This window comes from Ceratotherium simum, chromosome 32 (genome assembly GCF_057802395.1).
Source record: "Ceratotherium simum simum isolate JZ-2026a chromosome 32, ASM5780239v1, whole genome shotgun sequence".
Classification (NCBI taxonomy): domain Eukaryota; kingdom Metazoa; phylum Chordata; class Mammalia; order Perissodactyla; family Rhinocerotidae; genus Ceratotherium; species Ceratotherium simum.
The window spans coordinates 33,643,177-33,663,852 of NC_141931.1; the positions used below are offsets into that span (position 1 = coordinate 33,643,177).

General features: G+C 43.0%; 1 protein-coding gene across 5 annotated transcripts in view; it reads left to right on the forward strand.

The window, feature by feature from the left end:
* Positions 1–20,676, forward strand: part of DIP2C (DIP2 acetate--CoA ligase C (putative)) — a 434,532-nt gene that overhangs the window by 213,406 nt on the left and 200,450 nt on the right. For 4 of the 5 annotated variants that reach the window (XM_087420883.1, XM_087420885.1, XM_087420886.1 and 1 more), the window contains exons 2-3: positions 18,403–18,474; positions 20,058–20,225. In XM_087420883.1, the coding sequence (XP_087277009.1) occupies positions 18,403–18,474; positions 20,058–20,225 (240 nt within the window). The remainder of the gene's footprint in view (positions 1–18,402; positions 18,475–20,057; positions 20,226–20,676) is intronic. The other variant, XM_087420884.1, reaches the window with a different exon arrangement.

The window sequence follows — 20,676 nt, forward strand, 5'->3', positions numbered from 1 at the left end:
GCACCGACGCACCGCTTCTCCGGCCATGCTGAGGCCGCGTCCCACATGCAGCAACTAGAAGGATGTGCAACTATGACATACAACTATCTACTGGGGCTTTGGGGGGAAAATAAATAAATAAATAAAATCTTTAAAAAAAGAAATAAAAAAGTCCCAGGGCATCTAAAGTAATCTCAGATGATCAGGATCTAGTTAAAGATAATTACTTTGCGGGGCTTGCCTGGTGGTGTAGTGGTTAAGTTCAGGGGCTCCGCTTCGGTGGCCTGGGTTCGAGGGTTCGGATCCTGGGCATAGGCCTATGCACCATTTATCAAGCCATGCTGTGGCGGCGTCCCATATAAAGTAGAGGAAGATGGGCACGGATGTTAGCCCAGGGCCAATATTCCTCAGCAAAAAGAAAAAGATTAGCAACAGATGCTAGCTCAGGGCTAATCTTAACACACACACAAAATTACTTTTGAATTAATTTTCGTAACTCCAGCTGCTATAACAAATCCCACGATTTTAATGGCCTAACTTGAACTCATGTGGAATTCCTGGCCAGTGGGTGGCCTTAAGCATGGGTGCAGGACCAAGTGCTGGTGGCCTGTGGTCCCGCCTGCCATCCTCTGATGGTCTCTGCATTCAGCCAGCGTGGGAAGGGACCAGGGCACAGCAACTGTTGTGACATCACCACCTGTCCCATGATGGTAACTGGTCTCACGGCCACACCTGACACACCTGACTGTGAAGGAAGCTGGACCACAGTCCAGCCATGCGGGAAGAAGAGAGACTGGTTTGTGAGACTAGCCGGTCACCAAGTAGAGGGGAGATCTGATGACTCTGTAGATGGTTCCGCAAAACCTGAAGACGGTGAAGGCACATGATGATTCTCTCCTGCCTTGACTGTGGCGGTTGTTAGGGTTGGATGAGGAGACGAGATTTGTTTCCTTTCGGAGAGTCCACGTCTACTTTAGAAAGCACTGACCTCCTGTGTCTGTTTTGCCAACGTGTGATTCCTTTTTGGAGTAAGCAGCTCTGTTTTCTCCTGTCGGTTCTTGGTGCCGCTGTCTGTTTCCCAGGAGAGGAGAAGGCGTTGGTGGCAAGGTTTTCCTAAAACCAGCAGGGAAGAGAAACGTGCGAGTCCACAACTGCCCTTCCTCGTCCACAGCTGCTTTCCCTCTTCTGCATCTTTCTCTGATCTCTTCACTGTTTCGTGTCTTTTGCCTTCTCTATTGCCTACCTCAGTTTTTTGGACATTTTTAATATTTTTGCAGACCTTTTTTTATAGACACTTTCCTTTCTTCTACTTGTTTTCTTTTCCCGGTTCTCATCACTTACAATTTTATAATGATCCATTGTGTGTTCATGTCACTTTCCCCTCAAAACCACACATTACTGTAATTGGAGTTTGACATTAGAGATATGAAAGAAAAGTCCTTATGCAAAGAAGTGCCAAGCTCTTGAGTACACTTCATGACAAGCGTGGTCCAGAATTGAGCGTCTCCGTGTTCTTGAACTTATAGTGTGTGTATTTATATGTGTGTTTGTGAGTTCCACAAGGGCATGGTGGGCTGAGTCTTTGCCCATGGTGACGTAGCGTGTATCGCAGCGTTGCTGCTCCAGTGACCGGTCGCGGATGAGAGTGCGTGGAGCAGCGTCAGGTGTCAGGAGTGCTCCTCTTCATGTCCCGGAGCGAGCACCACGTTTCCCAGTGTTCTGTGGGTTACACAGTAATCACTGTGGGGCTCGTTTAATGAGATATTGTAGTACTTTTAAAGTGTGAATTAAAATTTTCACTGTTTTCTCCACTTTTCTCATGGAGTTACTGGCTCCTGCACTCTGTAGCCAAACTGCCAAAGTGTTAGTCAGCCTGGTTTTTCCATGAGACTGAATTTCTAATGTTTGTTTCATTAGAGGATTTTAAAAATAGTGACTGCATTTCATTAGCTGTCTCTTCTTGTAAAATGCCAGGAGGTTGATAAACATACATGATCCTCCTAAGAGAATCGCTTTTCTTTAGAGGTTTTTGATTTAACTGCACACACGCACGCACACACACACAGATGCACAGACACTTTTTCTCCCCAGGATTTAAACTTCTTTTAATTTTAGTAGCACACTGTATAAGACTCTGCTGCCCAAAGATGGGGCAGGAAAACAGTTTCTGCTGTGGTTTCTTTGAGCCTCACTGAGCTTGTCTGCTTTTGTGAGCCTTACACACTTTCACTTGTGTTGGCTTAATGCTGAAATCCTGCATTCAGGGGTAAAGGAAGTTTGAATATCGGCTGATATTTGTCCATAACTCTCTCTCCAACTTGTGTCCCCAGGAGTCAGGACATGGAATATGTTTCCTGAGTTTATTTAAATATGTCTTCCACGGGTAGTGCGTATGGAAGATGCACTGAAACGTGTGCAGAGGTAACTCCGTGAATACTGACGACCCGGTTCTGCCCACCACACACGACCATGTCCAGCTCCCACACCCCTCGTCGGCTTCCTCGCCTGTGTTCCTAATGTCCTTATGCTGACACACTGGCTGTTGCAGATGCTGCTTCCAATCTCCCTGGTTCTCTCAGCTCCCTTGTTCGCAAGAAAGAGAACTCCTGTTAGTACTTGTTACTCCTTACAGTGACTTTTACCACTGGATGTGGGGTGGGCAGAGGCACAGACAAGGCCTTGGTTCTCGGGTGGGCCAGGTGTCATTCAAGAAAGCATATGCAGTACACTCGCTGATGTCACAATGCAGCACAGAAAGGAAAGCTTAACACGTGTTTTCTTGGCTGGGGATGTGCTGTAGATGCATGAGAGCCTGAGGAGATGGCGAAGGCTGAGCAGCCCCGGCTGACGCCCCGGCTGACCATCACCAGCACACGTGCTGTGGTGATGCGGGACAGGAGCAGCCCTTCGATTCCCTGCAGAAGCGTCTCTCTGACTCCCAGGATGGCTCACGCTTTTAGGGCTATATATTCTTCAGAAAGGATTGAAGGAATTGATGGAGTATTACTAACTCCTTATTTATGAGGTGCCAACTATTGGTTGTCTCCTTTAAAAGTTTGGAATTGGAATCGCTCCTCAAAACACTCACCAGTTCCCTGTTCAGCATGATTCCTTTCTCTCAGCACGATAGACCCAGGTCCAGTGAGGCAGCTGGGCTGTTTCAGCCTAGGGACATGTGTGTCCCCCACTAGAACCCCTCTCCTGGGACAGAGGTAGGACTGTCTTTATCCATAGGGTCTCACAAGTCACGCTTCTTAAACATTTGTTGAATGAACGTGTGAAACCTAGCACTGATCATTCTCATGAGCTCACAAAGAAATATATGAAAGTGGCTCTGAGTGTTGAGAAACAAACTTAAAGAGCTTACCTGTTTTCTTTCTCAGTTTAATATAGAGTAGGTTCTGTTTGGGGCAGTGAGGATTTGCCATGCAAGAAAGGGTACAATGCAATTATAAGGTGTGATATCTAAGTACTTTTGGTTTGTTTCCTATTTTTAATATGAAGCTGAAAAGAACCAGGTTAGTTGTCACCTTTTGTTACTCGATCTTTATGCTTTCTTTAAAAAAAAAGGAAGATATACTAAAGTATTTAGCTGCAAAGTGATATAACACAAAATATCAGGAAAAAATCTCACTCGTCCATAATTTAGATCACAGAGTTTTCAGGATGTTTTTCTCTGAATTGGCATCCTGTAACTTTAAGATCCTGTTTTTATTCATCTTTTACTAACTTGGTTGTAGCGTGGATGCTGGTGATGAAATTGTCACAGTCTCATGTAGGATCACGTGCTGTATTTTCGTCCCAAAATTTCAAGGGGGTTCATGCGGTAACAAGAGGCTGCATTGTGTCTGAGGACGACTAACCGTTGCCCTCCTCATTGGAGGCTTCGGGAAGCAGCTCTGACCGCGAAGGACGTGTTACCTCATGTGTGGGGACAAATCCTCCTCCTCCTGATTGCTTTCCTCATGTGTCTGAGCCTGGCCTTTATTGTACACAAGGCTTTTGAGCGGATTTCTGACCAACAGTGATTTGACAATGATTTATATACATTGTGGGGCCCTGGGGATACATATTCTCTGTTGCCTGGACAGGCAGGCATTGGGGTAGAAGCCTGGGGTGGGCCATCTGCATACTTCTAGGAGATGAAGGGTGAAGTCTTCCCCTGTAGTTGTCTCTCAGTTCACACAGTCAGACCAATTTTATCTGTTATCCGAAAAGTGAAAGGAGTTGACTTTTTCAGTTAAGTGCGATCAGGAAGCTGGAATTTAATTCTTGGGTGAAATAACCATGATGGGAATGTGACTTTTGACTTGGAATTGAAATCAGAATGACTGGGAAGTTTAGAGAAAGTCCCAGTAATGGGCTTAGACAGTAAGTCTACTATGGGCTGCAGAGTTTATCAGGTGGGAGAGAATCTTTATGAAAACTGTAGGAGGAGGAACAGACAGAAAAATTCTTCTTGAAAGGAATTAAAAAGTACATTAAAAACGCAACCTATTATTCTGTATAGAGATCCATCAAAATGTGACCCAATGTTCAGTTTAACAGTAGGTTCAGAGCTGGAGAAACGTTTCTGAATGTTGTTAGGCTTTTCCCTTTTGTCTTGCGCATCGTCTCCCCAGGCACTCCCCTGGGGCAGTGTCTTCTCCCGGATGGTCAGGTCTGAGCCAAGGATCAAGGACCTTCCCGTGGTTTCTGCTGACTTGTAAACTACGTGCCTTGTAGCCCCTGGTGCCGTTTTTGTTGCTCCAGAATGGTAGTATTATTTTGTTTTAAAGTTAATGTATAGTAAAATTGACTCTGGTGTCCCGTTGTATGAGTTCTATTGTGCTCATTTCCAGCTGCTTATCCACTTTGTTGAAGTTTCTGTTTAAGTCTTTGCCAGTTTTTTAATCCTGATGTTGTTTGTCCTTTGTTAGCTATGTGGTTTGAAAATATTTTCTCCCAGTCACTAGTTTAGTTTTCATCCTCTTGAGTACCTTTTTCAGAACAAATTTTTAAATTTTGATGAAGTCCACTTTATTATTCTTTTTCTCTTATGGCTCTTGCTTTTAGTTTCGTGTCTAAGAATTCTTTGTCTAACCCAAAGTGATGAGGATTTTCTCCTATGTTTTATTCTAAAAGTTTTATAGTTTTATGTTTTACATTTAGATCTGTCATCCATTTTGAGTTAATTTTTATAGACGATGTGAGAGTTAGGTTGAGGTTCTTTTTTTGTTTTGCATATAGATATCCAGTTGTTATTCCAGCACCATGTCAAAAAGACTGTCTTTTCTCTATTTAATTCGTTTTGCACCTTTGTCAAAAAACAGTTAGCCATATTTGTGTGGTCCTGTTTCTGGGCTCTATTCATCTATACCTTCACCCATATCACATTGTTTTGATTATTGTGACTTTATGGTAAATTTTAAGATTTTTAAATCTTAAAATCAGACAATGTGATTCCTCCAAATTTATTCTCCTTTATCAAAAAATTTTTGCTGTTCTAATTCCTTTGACTTTTCATATAACTTTTAGAAATAGCTTGTCCTGCTAAGATTTAATTGGAATTATATTAAATCTATACATTAATTTGGGGAGAATTGATGTCTTTATTATGTTGTTTTCCATTCCACATATATGGCATGTCTTTTTATTTATATAGATCTTTGATTTCTTTCATCAGTATTTTGTAGTTTTCAGCGTACAGATTCTATATGATCCTACAGATCCCGTACATGTTTTGTTAGATTTATACCTAAGTATTTTTTAATATAGCTACTGTAAATGATGTTTTTAAAATTTTAGTCCAAAATATTCATTGCTAGTATATATTAATATGATTTGACTTTGTATGTTGTGACCTTACTATAAAGTCAGTTCTTAGATCTCAGAGTTAATTTTGTAGATTCCTTGGGATTTTCTATGTAGCTTTTGGTTTGACTGATTTTTCTCTTTTTTTCTGTTTTCAATTTATTTGATTTCTGCTCTTTATTTCTTTCCTTTTACTTGCTTTGGTTTATTCTACTTTTACTATTTTCTTAAGGTAGAAGCTTAGATAATTGATTTGAGACCCTTCTTTTGAGATAAAAACCTTTAATGCTATAAGTGTGCTTATAATCACTATTTTAGCTACATTCCACAAATTTTGGTTTTCATTTTTATTCAGTTGAAAATATTTTTTACTTTCTTTTGAGAGTTCATAGTAGTTTTATGTAGTTCATCCAAATGTCCTTTTAGCTAGTGATCAAGGTGAAAATTATGCAGTTTTAATTCCTGTATTTGCTTCATAATATTTTCACATTCTGTGCCTTGACCAGTAAAGAACAATAGCTGAGCTTATCAGGGAGATGGTTGGTGCATGGTACATTGATGATGTGCCACGAAGACAGGGGTTTTATATTTCGTATTCCGATACTGCTGAGTACCTAGAACAGTGCCTGGCGTGCAGGGGGCATGTGAGAGAGATTGTTGAATGAATGAATACTGTGTGTATGTGCTAAGGCACTGTGCTTACGCGTCGAGTTAAGTATAATTTCACTTTAATTTGTGCCTTTCCACCCTGGTATCTTAGCTTATCTGAACTGCTTTGCTATGCAAGCTAGTTTGCAACAGGACCACATTTTCAGGCTATCTTTGCACATTGATTTAAGCTTTGATTAATGATTATTTTTTCTTCTTTTAAATGAAAGAATTTTTTTTAATTCTCTGATCATATGCACTCGTCTTCCCTCTATTATTGGGATATATGGAGCCAATGCATGTTACTTTGTAAAGATTAAAAAATTACTTTTAAACACACATGTACTCAAATATCCAGCAGGGATTTGTTGGTTCCAACAATAAAGCAGAGGTCTTTGTTTGCAGCTCCTTCTACCTCTAATAACACATCAATGGGTACAGGACTGTATACATTATGCTTTATTATTGCCTCTTGACTAAAATGCATTATTAATAATTAATTGCCACTTTATCAAAGTTAGGCAAAGTGTTTAGAAACCATAATGTTTCCGTAAGTTACAAGTTTGACTGTACTGTCATGGTTATTACTGTTTAATTAGGTAGTGGATTCATCAAGATTTTATCATGCATGCATTGTTTGCCAGGATTATCCAGATGTTTTATGCCCATCAGTTCAGGATGTTTTGTTTTGTTTTGTTTTTGGTGAGGAAGATTGTCACTGAGCTAACATCTCTACCAGTCTTTCTCTATTTTGTATGTGGGATGCCACCACAGCATGGCTTGACAAGCGGTGTGTAGGTCTGCACCCGGGATCCAAACCTGCAAACCCTGGGCTGCCAAAGCAGAGCACATGAACTTAACCACTACACCATGGAGCCGGCCCCAAGTTCAGGGTATTTTTGACCTTTCAAGTGAATTTGTGCACAGGATGCCTCCAGAGTGCTGGAGGAATTCCTGCAGCTCATTGGTCTCACAAAAAGAAGTAACAATTGGACAAACGTCCAAAATGACTGGCCTGTTACACACGTCTTCCGTGTGTTATTTGCCTTCCTTCTCCGCCACCACCCCTAAAATCCAAAAACCCTTTAAATTAACTGCAGGCCTTTTTAGGACTGAGCCATTATTTTTGAAAGCAGGACTTTTTTTTTTTAAGAAAATATATAATTGGAAGATGATACAAAAATCTTAGCATATTCTATATATCTCTTAACACCTGTAAGAGGGAGATAACATTGTCATTCTTATCGTTCTAATAAGATCTTTGTCTTTTTCCGTTTTTATTTCCCATTACTTGTCCAGATAGGGCAATTTAAGCAAGACATTGGAATCATTAACTTAGGCACCACTTTATTTCCACCTTTAAAAAAGTTTTAAAAGTGAAAAAATATAACTGTTATATAATCTTTCATTCAGCAAACATTTAGTGATAGGGGCTGTGTCTCTGTCTTCGGCACATAGTAGGTATTAATATCTGTTGGATGAATGAATGAATGAGAAAATAAAATTCCGGGTCATTTCCATGGCATTTGGAAACTTGGAGATAAAGTTTCACGTGAGTATGAAGTGTGTTCAACAAGGGCTGAGTGGACTGCAGTGTTACTTTGTAGCCATTCTAGATTTGGTTCAGTATGGAGTAGCAGCAATGTGCTCTTCAGATTCCAGATTTCCAGAAGGTCAGAGCGACCCTTGGATGCAGTGTTTTATTCCATCTGATAGAAAAAGTAGAGGGCTGTGGTGGCTCCTTGTTTCGAGGGAGGACAACTAGGCTTACGTCACCATGTCTGACAGGCTGGGTGCTCACCAGGGTCTCGGGCTTCCTACAGCTCCCCCGGGGCCCTGCTGGAGGGACAGGCAGGGCAGGCTGCGGCGAGTTGAGTGTGAGCCCACCTTTGACGCTGGCCACTAACGTGCAGGGAGGTGGTTCGTGAGGAGAATTTAGTACGTGCCACCGAGATGTTACCAGTGTGCGGAGATGCGGAAGAGGGCCTGACCTGGCCAAATCTCCTGTAAAGATTTGTAGGTGGTCTGCACTTGCTGAGGGGGCCCCAGTTTTATTTCCTGGGTCTAAAATTACTCTCAGTGGCCCTGTTTGCCCCAGGAACCCACCTGAGTGAGAGCTGGCAGTTTGGAGTTGGGCTCCGTCCACCCCTCTCCAAACATGGTAGTATCAGGACCCTCAGCCAGCACTTGGGTTATTATAAAGTTTGAGGGTTAATGTGTCCATGATTTCTTTAGTATAACATTAACAATTTGACGGGTTGCAACTGGACATTCCAGGTGTCCTTTGAAAGGTTGTCAGGAAAGCCCAGCAGTTCAGAAAGGGAGAGAGATGATGGACGTGCACGCTTTAGTTCGCATATCAGTGCCGGCAACAAGCAAGGTCAGCATCCATCAGTCTAGCTATTGAGGGGGATCAGGTAGGCTTGTTCACACTGAGTAAGCCATTTCCAGTCCATTCAGAAAGAGTCAAAGTTGAGAAGGATCTACTTAGAAGAAAAAATTATTCAGACTAAATTTTGGTGCCTTCCAAGAAAACAGGCGATTGAGAATAATCAAAAATGAAAGCAAGGCATTCTCAATACAGTCAGCGCTTCTTTGTGATCTAAAGTAACGTTGGTAAGAAATTTTGGTTTGCAAATAAATAATATAGTAGAGAGAAACTTAATAAGCATTTATAGAGTTTTAAAAATTTTCTTAATTTTTAGCTGATAGGATTCAACAAATACTCATAGTTTCCTTAACTCAGTAGCACAGTAATTTTGGGGGGCTTAGGCTGTCATGGGGTATAGCATGAGTTAGGCTGATAGAAGATTAAATAGTCAGGTGGAGATGGGGGCAAGGTACATGCTATAAGTCTTGAGGTGAGCTGATTTCTTGCTTGAAGAATTTTATTTAGCTGAGAAGGAATGAGTGGAATTGAATGTCAGGTAAATTAAATCTAAGTCAAACAGTCATTGATGGACAGCAAGTGCATTCCTAACCAGCCCGCTGCCTGGGGCCCAGTGGAAGCAGGACTGGCAGTGTTGGCACTGTTCATCCGCAGCAGGTGCGGAGCCTGGCCTCACGGTACTGTCCTGGTGGGGTAAGAGTTGACCAGGGCCCAGGAGTGAGAGGTGAGCGAGGCTTGCACAGCCCTGTGACTGATTGTGAGAGACATCTGGTCTACCCCAGAGTCATCTGCACTTTGCACAAATGCAAGCGTGCCATCCACTGATGTTCAGAGGGCACCAAGCATTTTCCTTCAGTTGATTGCCTCATGGTAAGACCAAGAATCATTTCTTGGACACCACAATTTGTACATGGTATTTCTTTCCCTATCCTTAGTGAAGTGAGAAATGATCACAGGCCAGAAGAGCAGTAGTAGCAACAAGACCATTGTCGCCACAGAGAAGGCTGCTAGGAGGTAAGTTGGCCAGATAGTGGAATGTTGGAAAACACTTAAGTATTTTTAAAACTCTTTACATATATCTTCCCTGTACCAACCTATTCCAAAATAACTAATTGTGTGACATTTATGTTTTGAGATTCCCCCTCCCAGTGTATGATAGTTGCCTCAAGAAATTCTACCTGCACCTCCCTCCATGTTCCCTGAATTCTATAGCAGGTAAGGTACCGCTGGAGGACTGTCACAGTGAAGCTTCTCTGTCTTATCATTGTCATTGTTAAAGGAATATTGGGCATCTAGCTGCCTACAAATTAGCTTTATCTAGATCTGAGTAATTGACGTGTATTATAGGATTGAACTTTACTAAATCAAGTTTAAGTTCATAAAGGATAAGCATTTGGGAGAAGACAGGGTGTTCAGCCAGTTGCAGCACCAAACACATTTTACAAGTTGAGTGTGACAAGCTGTTCCCTGTCTCCCTGTTGTCAGTGAGTGTAGTTATCCCTCAGTATCCGCAGGTGATTGGTACCAGGACCCCCCCTCCCCATACCAAAATCCTCGGATGCTTGAGTCCCTTAGTCTGCCCCTGGTGTCCGCGGGGTCCACATCCTCGGATTTAACCAAGAGTGGATTGTGTACTGTGTTTACCATCCATGGTTGGTTGACTCTGAGGACGTGGACCCTGCGGATTCCGAGGGCCAGCTGTATTTATTCTGAAGTTGGTGAGAAGAAAAACAGCTGCTACAGTGTAACAACCAGCCAATACTAGAGGAGACAAAACGTGTGTTCTTTCTCCTTGCCTGCTGAATGTTCTAAGATCTTCAAGATATACTTTAGCATCTTTTATTTTTCTTTTCAGTATAAGATTCACTTACTTGAAAAAGCACAGAATTCTTTCCACACCGACCAATATTCAAAATCTATAAATAGTTTCTGGAGGTGAGGTGGGAAGGATTCACAGGGGTTTTTTTTTTCCCCCATTCACTTGCACTTAAACATTAAATTCATTGTGTCAGAAATTATTTTTTAAATTTAACAATGGAGAAAATATGAGTGTGTGTGCATTTAAATATTTTCTCACAAATAAAGGTGATTGTTCGGATTTATCTAGCTGATGTAATGGGTTAATTTTTCTCTTAAATTTAGTCCTGCAAATTTATGTGAAATGTAATGTAGTGCTCTTTAAATCTTGTGGTAAAAGCCCTTGTTGCTGCTTAGAAGAAACAGAATTTTTGTCCTTGTTCTGCCTTTAAGTCAAGTCATCTGGTTTTTGAGAGGTCAAAAGCCCCTTGTGCTGGTGGGCCCTGGTCAGCCTTCCAGATAGAGTGTGTTCACTTTGTGCTCTGTCCAGCACACAAGGTGGAGGATGTTGGTTCTGATAAGGAAGTTAATGTGTGAATGGGGAACACTGGTGGGACAGAACCTGGATGAAGCCCTGGACCTGGATTTACCTGTGATGTGCTCACCTGGCATGACCTTCTCTCACAGGCCTGTAGAACTCCCGGGGGGCAGACAGACCCGAGGGGACCCTGAAACCCACCCTCAGGCCACCCTAGGTGGTGGACCTAGGCGTGGACCTACTCACCACACATCAAGCCGTGCTGAGGTGGTGTCCCACCTAGAAGAGCTATAACTCTACAGCTATGATACACAACTATGTACTGGGGCTTTGGGGAGAAAAAAGAAAAAGAGGAAGATTGGCAACAGATGTTAGCACAGGGTCAGTCTTCCTCAAAAAAAAAAAAAAAAAGAATAGAATGGATTCCAAACAGGTTATTTTCTTTAATCCCTCCTGCAATTGGAGTTCTTTACATATCAAAGAGAAAAGCTACAGAGGACTTATGATAATATTTTAAAAAGAAACAACAACAAAAAAAAACAAAAGTAAAACTGTTAGTGATAACCTCTGAGACTTTACTGGCTTAAGATTTTAACATAGTGGTACATTTAAAATATATTGTTTTCTTGGGGCTGGCCCGGTGGCACAAGCGGTTAAGTGCGCGTGCTCCGCTGCATTGGCCCAGGGTTCACCAGTTCGGATCCCGGGCACGCACTGACGCACTGTTTGTTGAGCCATACTATGGCGGCGTCCCATATAAAGTAGAGGAAGATGGGCATGGATGTTAGCCCAAGGCCAGTCTTCCTCAGCAAAAAGAGGAGGATTGGTAGATGTTAGCTCAGGGCCAATCTTCCTCACAAAAAATAAATAAATAAATAAAATAAAAAAATATATATATTGTTTTCTTTCTCATCATACCGTTAACTAAATGTTTTAAGGAACTTTATGGTCATTCATATAAACGTAAAAATCCTAGTCATGTTACTCTATAGTTCTTGAGAGTTTTTTTCCCATTATACTGAGTATTTGAAGAAGTCTGGATGATTTTATAATGCTAGAGAAGATTTATATTAATCCTGAATACCTTATTTAAAATATCCTTATGGAATGCAAATTTCTAAATTTTACATTGGAAATATGGCATAAACCTGAGAAAAATTAAGGAATGATAATGCAGCAGTGCAGATAGTAACAAAGGAAAACAATAATTGTGAAGTGATATGAACGTGGCGAGACATGGGGCGAGGCTCTGGAAGGACCAGGTCCTGCTGATGAGTTTGCTGTCAATCCCGAAGCGGGGAGCAGCCTGCAACAGGCTCCCAGTAGTGAGGTCACGTGATCACGTTGACCTTTTAGTGAAGATCAGGGAGCTGCATGTGGAGAGAGGACGGGGTGGTTGGGCCTGGAGATCAGGGGCTGTGAGGGGCTGTTTGGGTGCTGCAAGGAGAGCTAATGGTGGCTGGTGTTGGGTAGAGGTGGGAGTGAAAGAGAAGAGATGGATGCTTAAGAGGTCAGGATTGAGTCTGCTCAGAATTTCTGATGCTTCTATAATCTGTCCTTGGCCTCACCTGCCCTGGAGGGGCCATCACTATCATCCTTCCAGCTTCTTACTGTGTACTAGTTGTAGCACACTGAGCAAGGTGGTTTTCACGAGTCTTCCCTCCCAACTCGGAGAACTTCTGGAGCAGGAGCTGAGCTGGGTGCCTCCTACTGTCTGTCACAAGTTTGAACATATAATAGATGCTGGATGAGTACTTTTAGGGTTTTTAAAATACATTTTCTTACCTGCTTCATGCTTACCGGGACATTTCACATTCTGTGTATTTGGCCTTTTCAACTATGGTAGAAGGTAATAGGTGTTATTACCAACATTTTATTAACGAGAAAAATGAGACCTAAAGAAGTTAGCCGGGGGACCCCGCAAGGTCAGCTGTGTTCAGGGCAAGGAGAGGTCCCTGGTCTGCCTGCTTCTCCCCTGGACAGGTGAGTACTTGCCACAGACGTCACAGTCTCGTTCTGCAGAAATGAAAAGCTTAGCGCGGAGCTGACAAACACGCCTCCAGCAGCTGGGCGAGCAGGAGGGTGCCTTCAAGGGTGCTCCCTCCACCTTATAAAGCCATCGGCTTAGGAGAGCAACATTATGAAGGTTCCTGACAGCCATAAAATTCCAAACATGGAAATGATTGCTTTGTTATATAAAGCATTCGTTCCAGTATTAAATAATAAAATAAACTTCTGACACCAAGAATGGAAACCATCGCCGTTAAGCTGGTCTGTTTACTCTGAACTGATTCTAGCCGTGGAGGTGGCTTTGTGGCACATACGTTACTCGTGGGGAGCGCTCAGTTGCCTGGAGACCACATGGCTCTCTGGGCTTTCCCATCCTGACCAGACGTTCACAGGCTGGTGACTGCACAAATTCCTGTTGGGTCCGAGTTTGCCAGAATGAGGCCAAGATGGACAAACAGAGGAGCTGAGGTGTCCCCTTCACTCTTTGCATTTGCTGGGCTGACTTTTCCTTCACTTTTCTCAGACTCAGGGAAACTCTGGACTACAATATAAGTAAGACAAAGAATTCTTCCTTTTGGGGAGGGGAAAGATGAATTATCTCAGTGTTACTCAGCTGTGTACTGGTGGTTTTGCTTTACTTGTATTTTCATTTTAAATTTATGACTTGTCTGTGAATCTCCCTTTTCTTTGTAACAGAACACATGACAACTTTAAGTCTTATGGAACTTCTTTGACGATAATAATATACATAACATTTTTGATAACGTGGAAAGTGTTTCAAAAGATCACTTTCATTTTCTCCTCACTGAGGTTACAAACAATTTCTGTATTTCCTTTTCTGTCATATATTCTTATTCCTAAAATGAAAAGGGAGTTTAATAAATAGATATCTTGAGTATCGAAGCGTGGAAAATATGCTATTTGGAATTTTATGTGGGAAATCCTCGAGCAAGGGATCCTGTGGTTCATGTCTTTTAACATTAACTTTTTCAAGGAGCAAAATTCTGTAGGGAGCGTCAGGGGGAAATGAGCTACACGTTTCCTTGAATGGTATTCTTTTAGCTTCCAGGTTGAAAAAATACTAATTAACCTGCTGTAAACCATGGAATAGTCCTTGTGGAATGATAGGTATTAAAGAAAACCTTGCTTAGAAATGTGATGTGGAGTGGTTCCTCTCTTTTGTAGCCTTTCTGCCTTGAGTTTACAAAGTTGTACCCTGAAGACTGTGTGCTGATTACAGATCCAAGGTGAGGAGGAGCAGCCGACTGATCCTTCAGCCTGAACTGCCGTAAAATGGAGGAGAAACACCATGTGTTTCTATGGTGATATCAAGGTGTTGATTTTAGGTCAATCTTGGACAGAAAGCAAGGAGGCATTCTGGGTGGATAGAGTTGTGTAAAGCCAGCCGGCTAGCCAGCATCTGTCTATCCTATCTATCTTTCATTCGTCTGTCTTTTTTCATCTGTCTGTCAATCATGTATCATCTATATACTTTCTGTCTAATATCTCTGTCTTATCTATCTATCTTTATTATTGTATTAGCACAAAAACCCTCCTTGGATGCTTCAGAACAAAGGACAGCACGTAAGAGCCCCCTCCTAGGAAGTTTGCTTATATAAATTTGCCCTGAGAGTTTGTCAGAGATAATCTGTTGGACCTCTGTCTGCCAGATGCTAAAGTAGTTCCAGAGTTAAAAATAACTGGACTCGCTCCATGGAAAGGAAAATGTCGCAAAGGCGTTTTTAGCTCTGATGCTTGGGGTGCCTGAATGAATCTGGGCCCTTGCCAGAGATGCTTGATCCTTTTGCATAACACACAAGCCAAGCTGTTGTCTTATACACTTTAATGATGGACTCATTATCAATTTTCCCCTCTGCCCTTTCCCCATACAGTCACTAAACAGTTAAATAATCACCCTGTGTTTATGAATGCAGCTGCTGTCTAGTGATTTACGTGAAGTCACTCTGTGACGTTTGTGTCTCTATGTTAGTGGTGTGACTAAATCTGTCATCATGCAGTCCTATTTGTAAAACAGCAGGATTGGGACTCGCTTCTTTATGACACTGACCCATGAAAGCGTCACCATTAGCAGCCATCCAAGGCCTCAGGAGGAGAGCACCACCGTGCCTGGTGCAGGATTCTCAAATTCTCTGGGAGAGAGATTCTGAGATTCTCTGGGAGCCCAAAGGCTGCGCTGTCACTGAGGTGGGGCGGATTCTGGGAGGGTGAAAGCAGGCAGTGGGAGGCCAGGTGGAGAGCTGGGCAGGGCATCCAGGTGGCAGAATGCTGACCACATCAGTGTAGGCTGAGTGGAAGATTCCAGATGTGGCTTCAATGGGAAAAAGTTTCAGACTTGGACAGAGTTTGTTTTCTTCTTGGATCTGGGGCACTGGGTGAGAAACATAAATACTATTTGTGCCTCAAGTTTCTTACCTATGAAAGCAGTTGTTATCAGGATTAAAAGAGATTACTTAGGACATGTGGGATAGGGATCACCAAATGTTTCTGTAAGGGGCCAGGCAGTAAATGCTTTGGGCTTTCGGCATCCAGTCTGTGGTGTTGTGCCTACAGGGAGCACAGCTTGTGCCAGTGAAACTTTATTTATGGAGATGGCCCTCAGGCTGGGTTTGTCGTTTGACAACCTCTGATTTACAAAAGTGTGTGGAAGTTATTCAATAAATAGTGCCTCCTTTCCCCTCGTCCAGGTTTCAAGAGATGGTGGTCACCTGGGATTTCTGAAAGTCGTATCTGGAAGTTCTCTGTGAGCTGATTGCTTAGTGAGCACGATTTAGTAGTGGAGCTAAAATAAAACACCTAACTCCTCCTTCAACTCAGCCCTTCGAGTCTGGGGTCAGGAACCTGAGCGGCCTGGAGGCCAACACTGACGTCTTCCCCTTTAAGAGGAATTGTGGTTTCTTGGGGGAAAGTGCTTTTTTTTCCTTTAGGCTTAAGGTCTTAGCAGTTGGAGCTTTCCAAAGTAAGACGGAGTTAAAAGTGAGTTTCCTTCGAAGTTGGCTTACACTGAATATTAAAGGAGGACCCCCCCCCGACATACTTAAATGTTCATCTGAGAAATTTTTAAAACTTGAGCTGAATTTTGGGTGTAGAACAAACTGTGAAAGGGGGCTGATTTTCCAGGGCTGAAATGCGATTGTAGAAATGTGCGAAGAGCTTTGAGGTCCACAAGCATGGAACAGTGTGCAGTTGGCGGGGAGAGGAATGGGGACCAAGGTGAACAGTAGGCGTCTACCTAGTGCTAGGGTAGCCTCTGAGGTGGCCAGTGTGTGCTCGTTGGTTGTGACCCCACCAGTGCACCTCACTCATGTGTCCCTTTGCTTGTTCCCTGCTTTCATTTTCATCTGGGTGTCCCCTCAGTTGCAGGGAGCAGACTGGTTCTGAATTTGTAAAATGCTGAGCATGAGCCACAGGATAAAGTGGCAGTACAGTTAGCATGGCTTCCTCAGTAGTTTTATTGTTTTCAGAGAGTGGTGAGAGAAGAACGTGGTGAAGGACAGTGAATCTCTGCCCCGGAGGCTGGTGGCAGCTACCTTCTCGGGGTCCCTGCGAGGCTGAGAGAAGGGGCTGGGAGGTCCTTTCTGCTTTGCTGTCTAAGAGCAGAAAGCTCCTTCGTTTTCTGTGTGCAGAGTGGGGAGCCTAGGCCATCCCCTGGGGCTTCCTTTTCTTTTCATTCCACCCTCAGGCAGATTGACGTCCACCCACTGACCACCCCTCACCCTCATCAGTGGGCATAGTCTCACCCACCACTGACACAGCTTCTAGGCTTCGCGATTGTATTTCTTCTGCAGATTGTTTTTATCATGTTTTCTCTAAGCCAGGTTTTTGCTTTTTCTCGTAGTGTTACAAGGTGCGTAGGAGTCTGTAGACAGAAATCAGAAGGGGTAAGGTGTGAAAGTCATTTCAGCCAGTGTCTTAATGTTTTCCTGATAAATCACAAAGATACTCCCGAGTGTGTACATGCATGTGGAATTTTTTGATTGTTGAGATTTTGGACATCCTTTTAAAATGGGGGATTTATGAGGCATTTCCAAAAGCAACTGAGCAGCCTCAGTGCTGAGGAGGGGAATGGACGTGTCTGTAGTGCACGGCACACCTAAGGGCCGGTGCTGTGCTTCACAGTCACAGACCTGCTCACTGACAGTGGCCGCTGGCACACCTGTGGCATCAAAAATGCTCATCAGTCAATAGTGGAACGCGTTTTCTATCTATTTCTGTTGTTTACGGCTCTGTGTTTAAAAACTAGCCATGCATTTCTTGGGGTAGACAAGACTGTAGTTAGCTGTTACTTAGCTGGGTCAGTCATCAAACACTCAGGGTGCCTTATGGTTTGATAAAATTTAGTGAGCATACATCGCTAGGAAAAGAAAATTTACCCGTTTGTGTATGACTCAGTAACTTTTCATTTGTTTGCTATATTTTTATTAAAACTTGGGTTTTTAGATCTCCTAGGAATGATGGTTTGATCAGAATATTAGGGAAAAAATTTAACAGATTCCAAAAAATTCAAGGGCAAAATCAACATTTTGTGTGCATTAGCGCTTGTAATTGGAAAAGGCTGTTGTGTGTCATAAAGGTTATTTTGTCCCAGGTACTTAGCATTTAGGAAAAATGTCAGCATAGTGATGACCTTAGCTCTTCTGAACGTGAATCTCGGGCTTTAACATTTTAATTCTTGTGTCAACGATGAGCACCTTTCTCACATATTTTGGATTTCCGTAGGTCTCGTGTTGTCGTGCTTTGTTTTATTGAATGTTTCATTTGGTCTTAGTCACTTATTTTCAAAAATACCCTGGCAGTTTAAAGTCCTCGGGATTGATGAGCCTGATTAGAGAAAATCTCATTAATGGAGGAAGATGCTAATCAGTAATGCTTTTGGCCAGCTGTCACTGGGTAGATGCCTGCACAATTCGTTGTTGATTAAGTTAATGAGAGCTGTGCAGATTGGGGAGGTTTCCTGCTCCAGCAGATGTGAATAAGATGGCAAGAATCTAATTCTGGACCCCATCAGAGCCAAAACCTTTCGAGGAGGGGCCAGGACAGCATGTGCACAGCAAAGGATTTAAATGACTTCGCGGGCAGGGGAAGAGTCAATGTGAGCAATGTGGAATGCTTTCTTATTAAATGCTAAGGCAAACAGAAGACACACAGGATGTAACTATACGTCGTCTTGGGCTCTGTTGAGGGATCAACTCTACCCATTGAAACCGTTCTTTCTTTCCTTCACTTCCAGGTGACATCACACAAAAAGGATATGAAAAGAAGAGGTCGAAACTGATTGGAGCCTACCTGCCCCAGCCTCCGAGTACGTAAACCTTTCTGAGGAGCATGAAGCGTCTAGTGTTAACTGCAATGTGCAGGAGAAACACCTGAGCGCACGTCCTTCCGTGGTCCCTGATCTGTGTGGAGACCACACGGCCGACATGGTGTGGCCACTTCTGACTCCTTCGTATGAGTGCACGTATATTTTGTGAATGTAGAAGGCACATATGATTTTTCTATAAATGTGCCTAATAAATATAATAGGTGTTTCCTCTATAGAGGGCAATAATATGTTTGATTACTTTAAAATGCTATAATCATAAAAGTATAAGAGTGTTTATGATTTAAAATGACTTTTACTTTAGTGAGATAAAAAGTTATTGCTATTGATTATGGTTTAAATTAATCCCAGGTGTTTATTGATGTCTTGGGGCAGGGGGCGCAAACCTAGAAATCTAGAAAATGATATAATGTCCTGCCTGGGACTATGAAATCATGAAGGCTGGTTGTGTTTTGAAACATGATTGTAAAATGTTATGGGTTCTTCCCAAAAGTAAAGTCTGTTTCATTCCAGCATTTTCACATGTGTAGTTTGTAGAATCTCTTTGCACTTGAGCTAGGTTCCATACATTTAAGGAGGAAGAAAATAATACTAGGCTGGAATTCTGATGAGAGCTCAGTTCAGTTTGAGGGTGACCTTGAAGATTGCTAGGCTTTGGGAATAGCTTCAAGTAACACGAGTCCTCAAGGAAAAAGGAGAGCAACATACATTTTAAAAGTGCTACTTGAACTCTGGTTTTCGCTGTTGAAACACAATTTTAAAGCCTTGCCCAGATGCTTCTGCTAGGAGAGGTTTGAGTCCACACAGCCCCAGTCCGTCCCTCCTCTCCAGGCTGTGACATACCCCACAGGGTTCTGTTAGCACAGTAAGGAGCCTTCCCTGGAGCTCACATTCCAGGAGACTTCATTTGTGTGTTTAATTTCTGCTGTGTTTGTAGTTTTGTTTTGATTTTGTGTTTTTCTTTGTTTCCTTGATCTTTGAGAAAGTTACCATAAACTTGGACCTGTTGTATAGGATGTACCGAGCTGACGGGATGGATTTTCCTGCTGTCAGGCTTATAAAAGGAAGCAGCACAGTTCTATCCGAGTGCATTAAAAGTAAATCAGTGTTTGGTTGGCTGACACCCATGTGTGAAAGGCTTTCGGAGCAGATGAGGGGCAGATGATTAGACGTGGTCCCCCTTCCTTCTTTCTCTGTCCTCCAACAGAACCGTGTGGTGATGGCCTCTTCATGGCCTGTCACTCGTCTCTGCAGGCGGCCCCTCCACGTCCTGGAGGAGGGCTGGCTGTAGGCTCCTGAAGTTGTTGGATTCGATTTCTCTGCCTTACCAAACAAAAGTGAGCCAGAAGCAGTTGTGTGTGTTCCCAGAAGAGGTTCTCCAGCGGCGGCCGTGCCGAGACCACGGTTGACCTGTGTTGGCTGGGCGCTCAGGTTGGACCCATGTTGCTGGTCCTTTGGTGTTTTTTGTGCTGTTCTGCATGGGGTCGGCAGCTCTGCTCAGCGCTGTAACAAATTTAAAAAAAACTAAAGTTTGAATTAATTAGTTTTTTTTCAACTTGTTACAGCAGCGAATGGAGCTGCCGTGGTCCGGTGTAGACTGCAGCACAGTGAAGGAGCCCCGAGAAGAATGCTGCACTCTGGCAACATCGGGGTGTGTGACATCCGAGAAGCCGCTGTCCGAGAGCGGGCGGCCAGCACCGCAGGAAACCGACCGCTGTTTTACTTTCGTTTTGGTGAGCGCACTTTACTGAGAGCGAGAAACCGCATGGCAGGGACGTGTTTGAAATGGACCCTCCACCTAACGCCATTCTGAACAAAAGTGTAGGCCTAGCGTTGGGGGATCCCAGAAGGGTCTTATTTCTGAGTCCCCCACCCTCCAGATGAGCTCATGCGACTTATCCATCGAGGGCCAGAGTGCCCCTAATCACAGAGCTTGTGGCAGACCCCAGAACCATGATCATCCTGCAGACTCAGGGCCCAGTTCTGAGTGTTTTCTATTAAAATATGATGGGCTGCTTTTATAGCCCTGCTTTTGCAGCAGGAGCACCACTTATAAAACACTGAGAAAGAAGAATACGTGACACATCATAAAACTCTTCCTAAAATTGTCAGTCTTCCAGTAATCCTTGCCTCATAGCCAAAGACCTAGGTGAAGGACGAACGAGTGTGTCCTGGCCTCAGGTC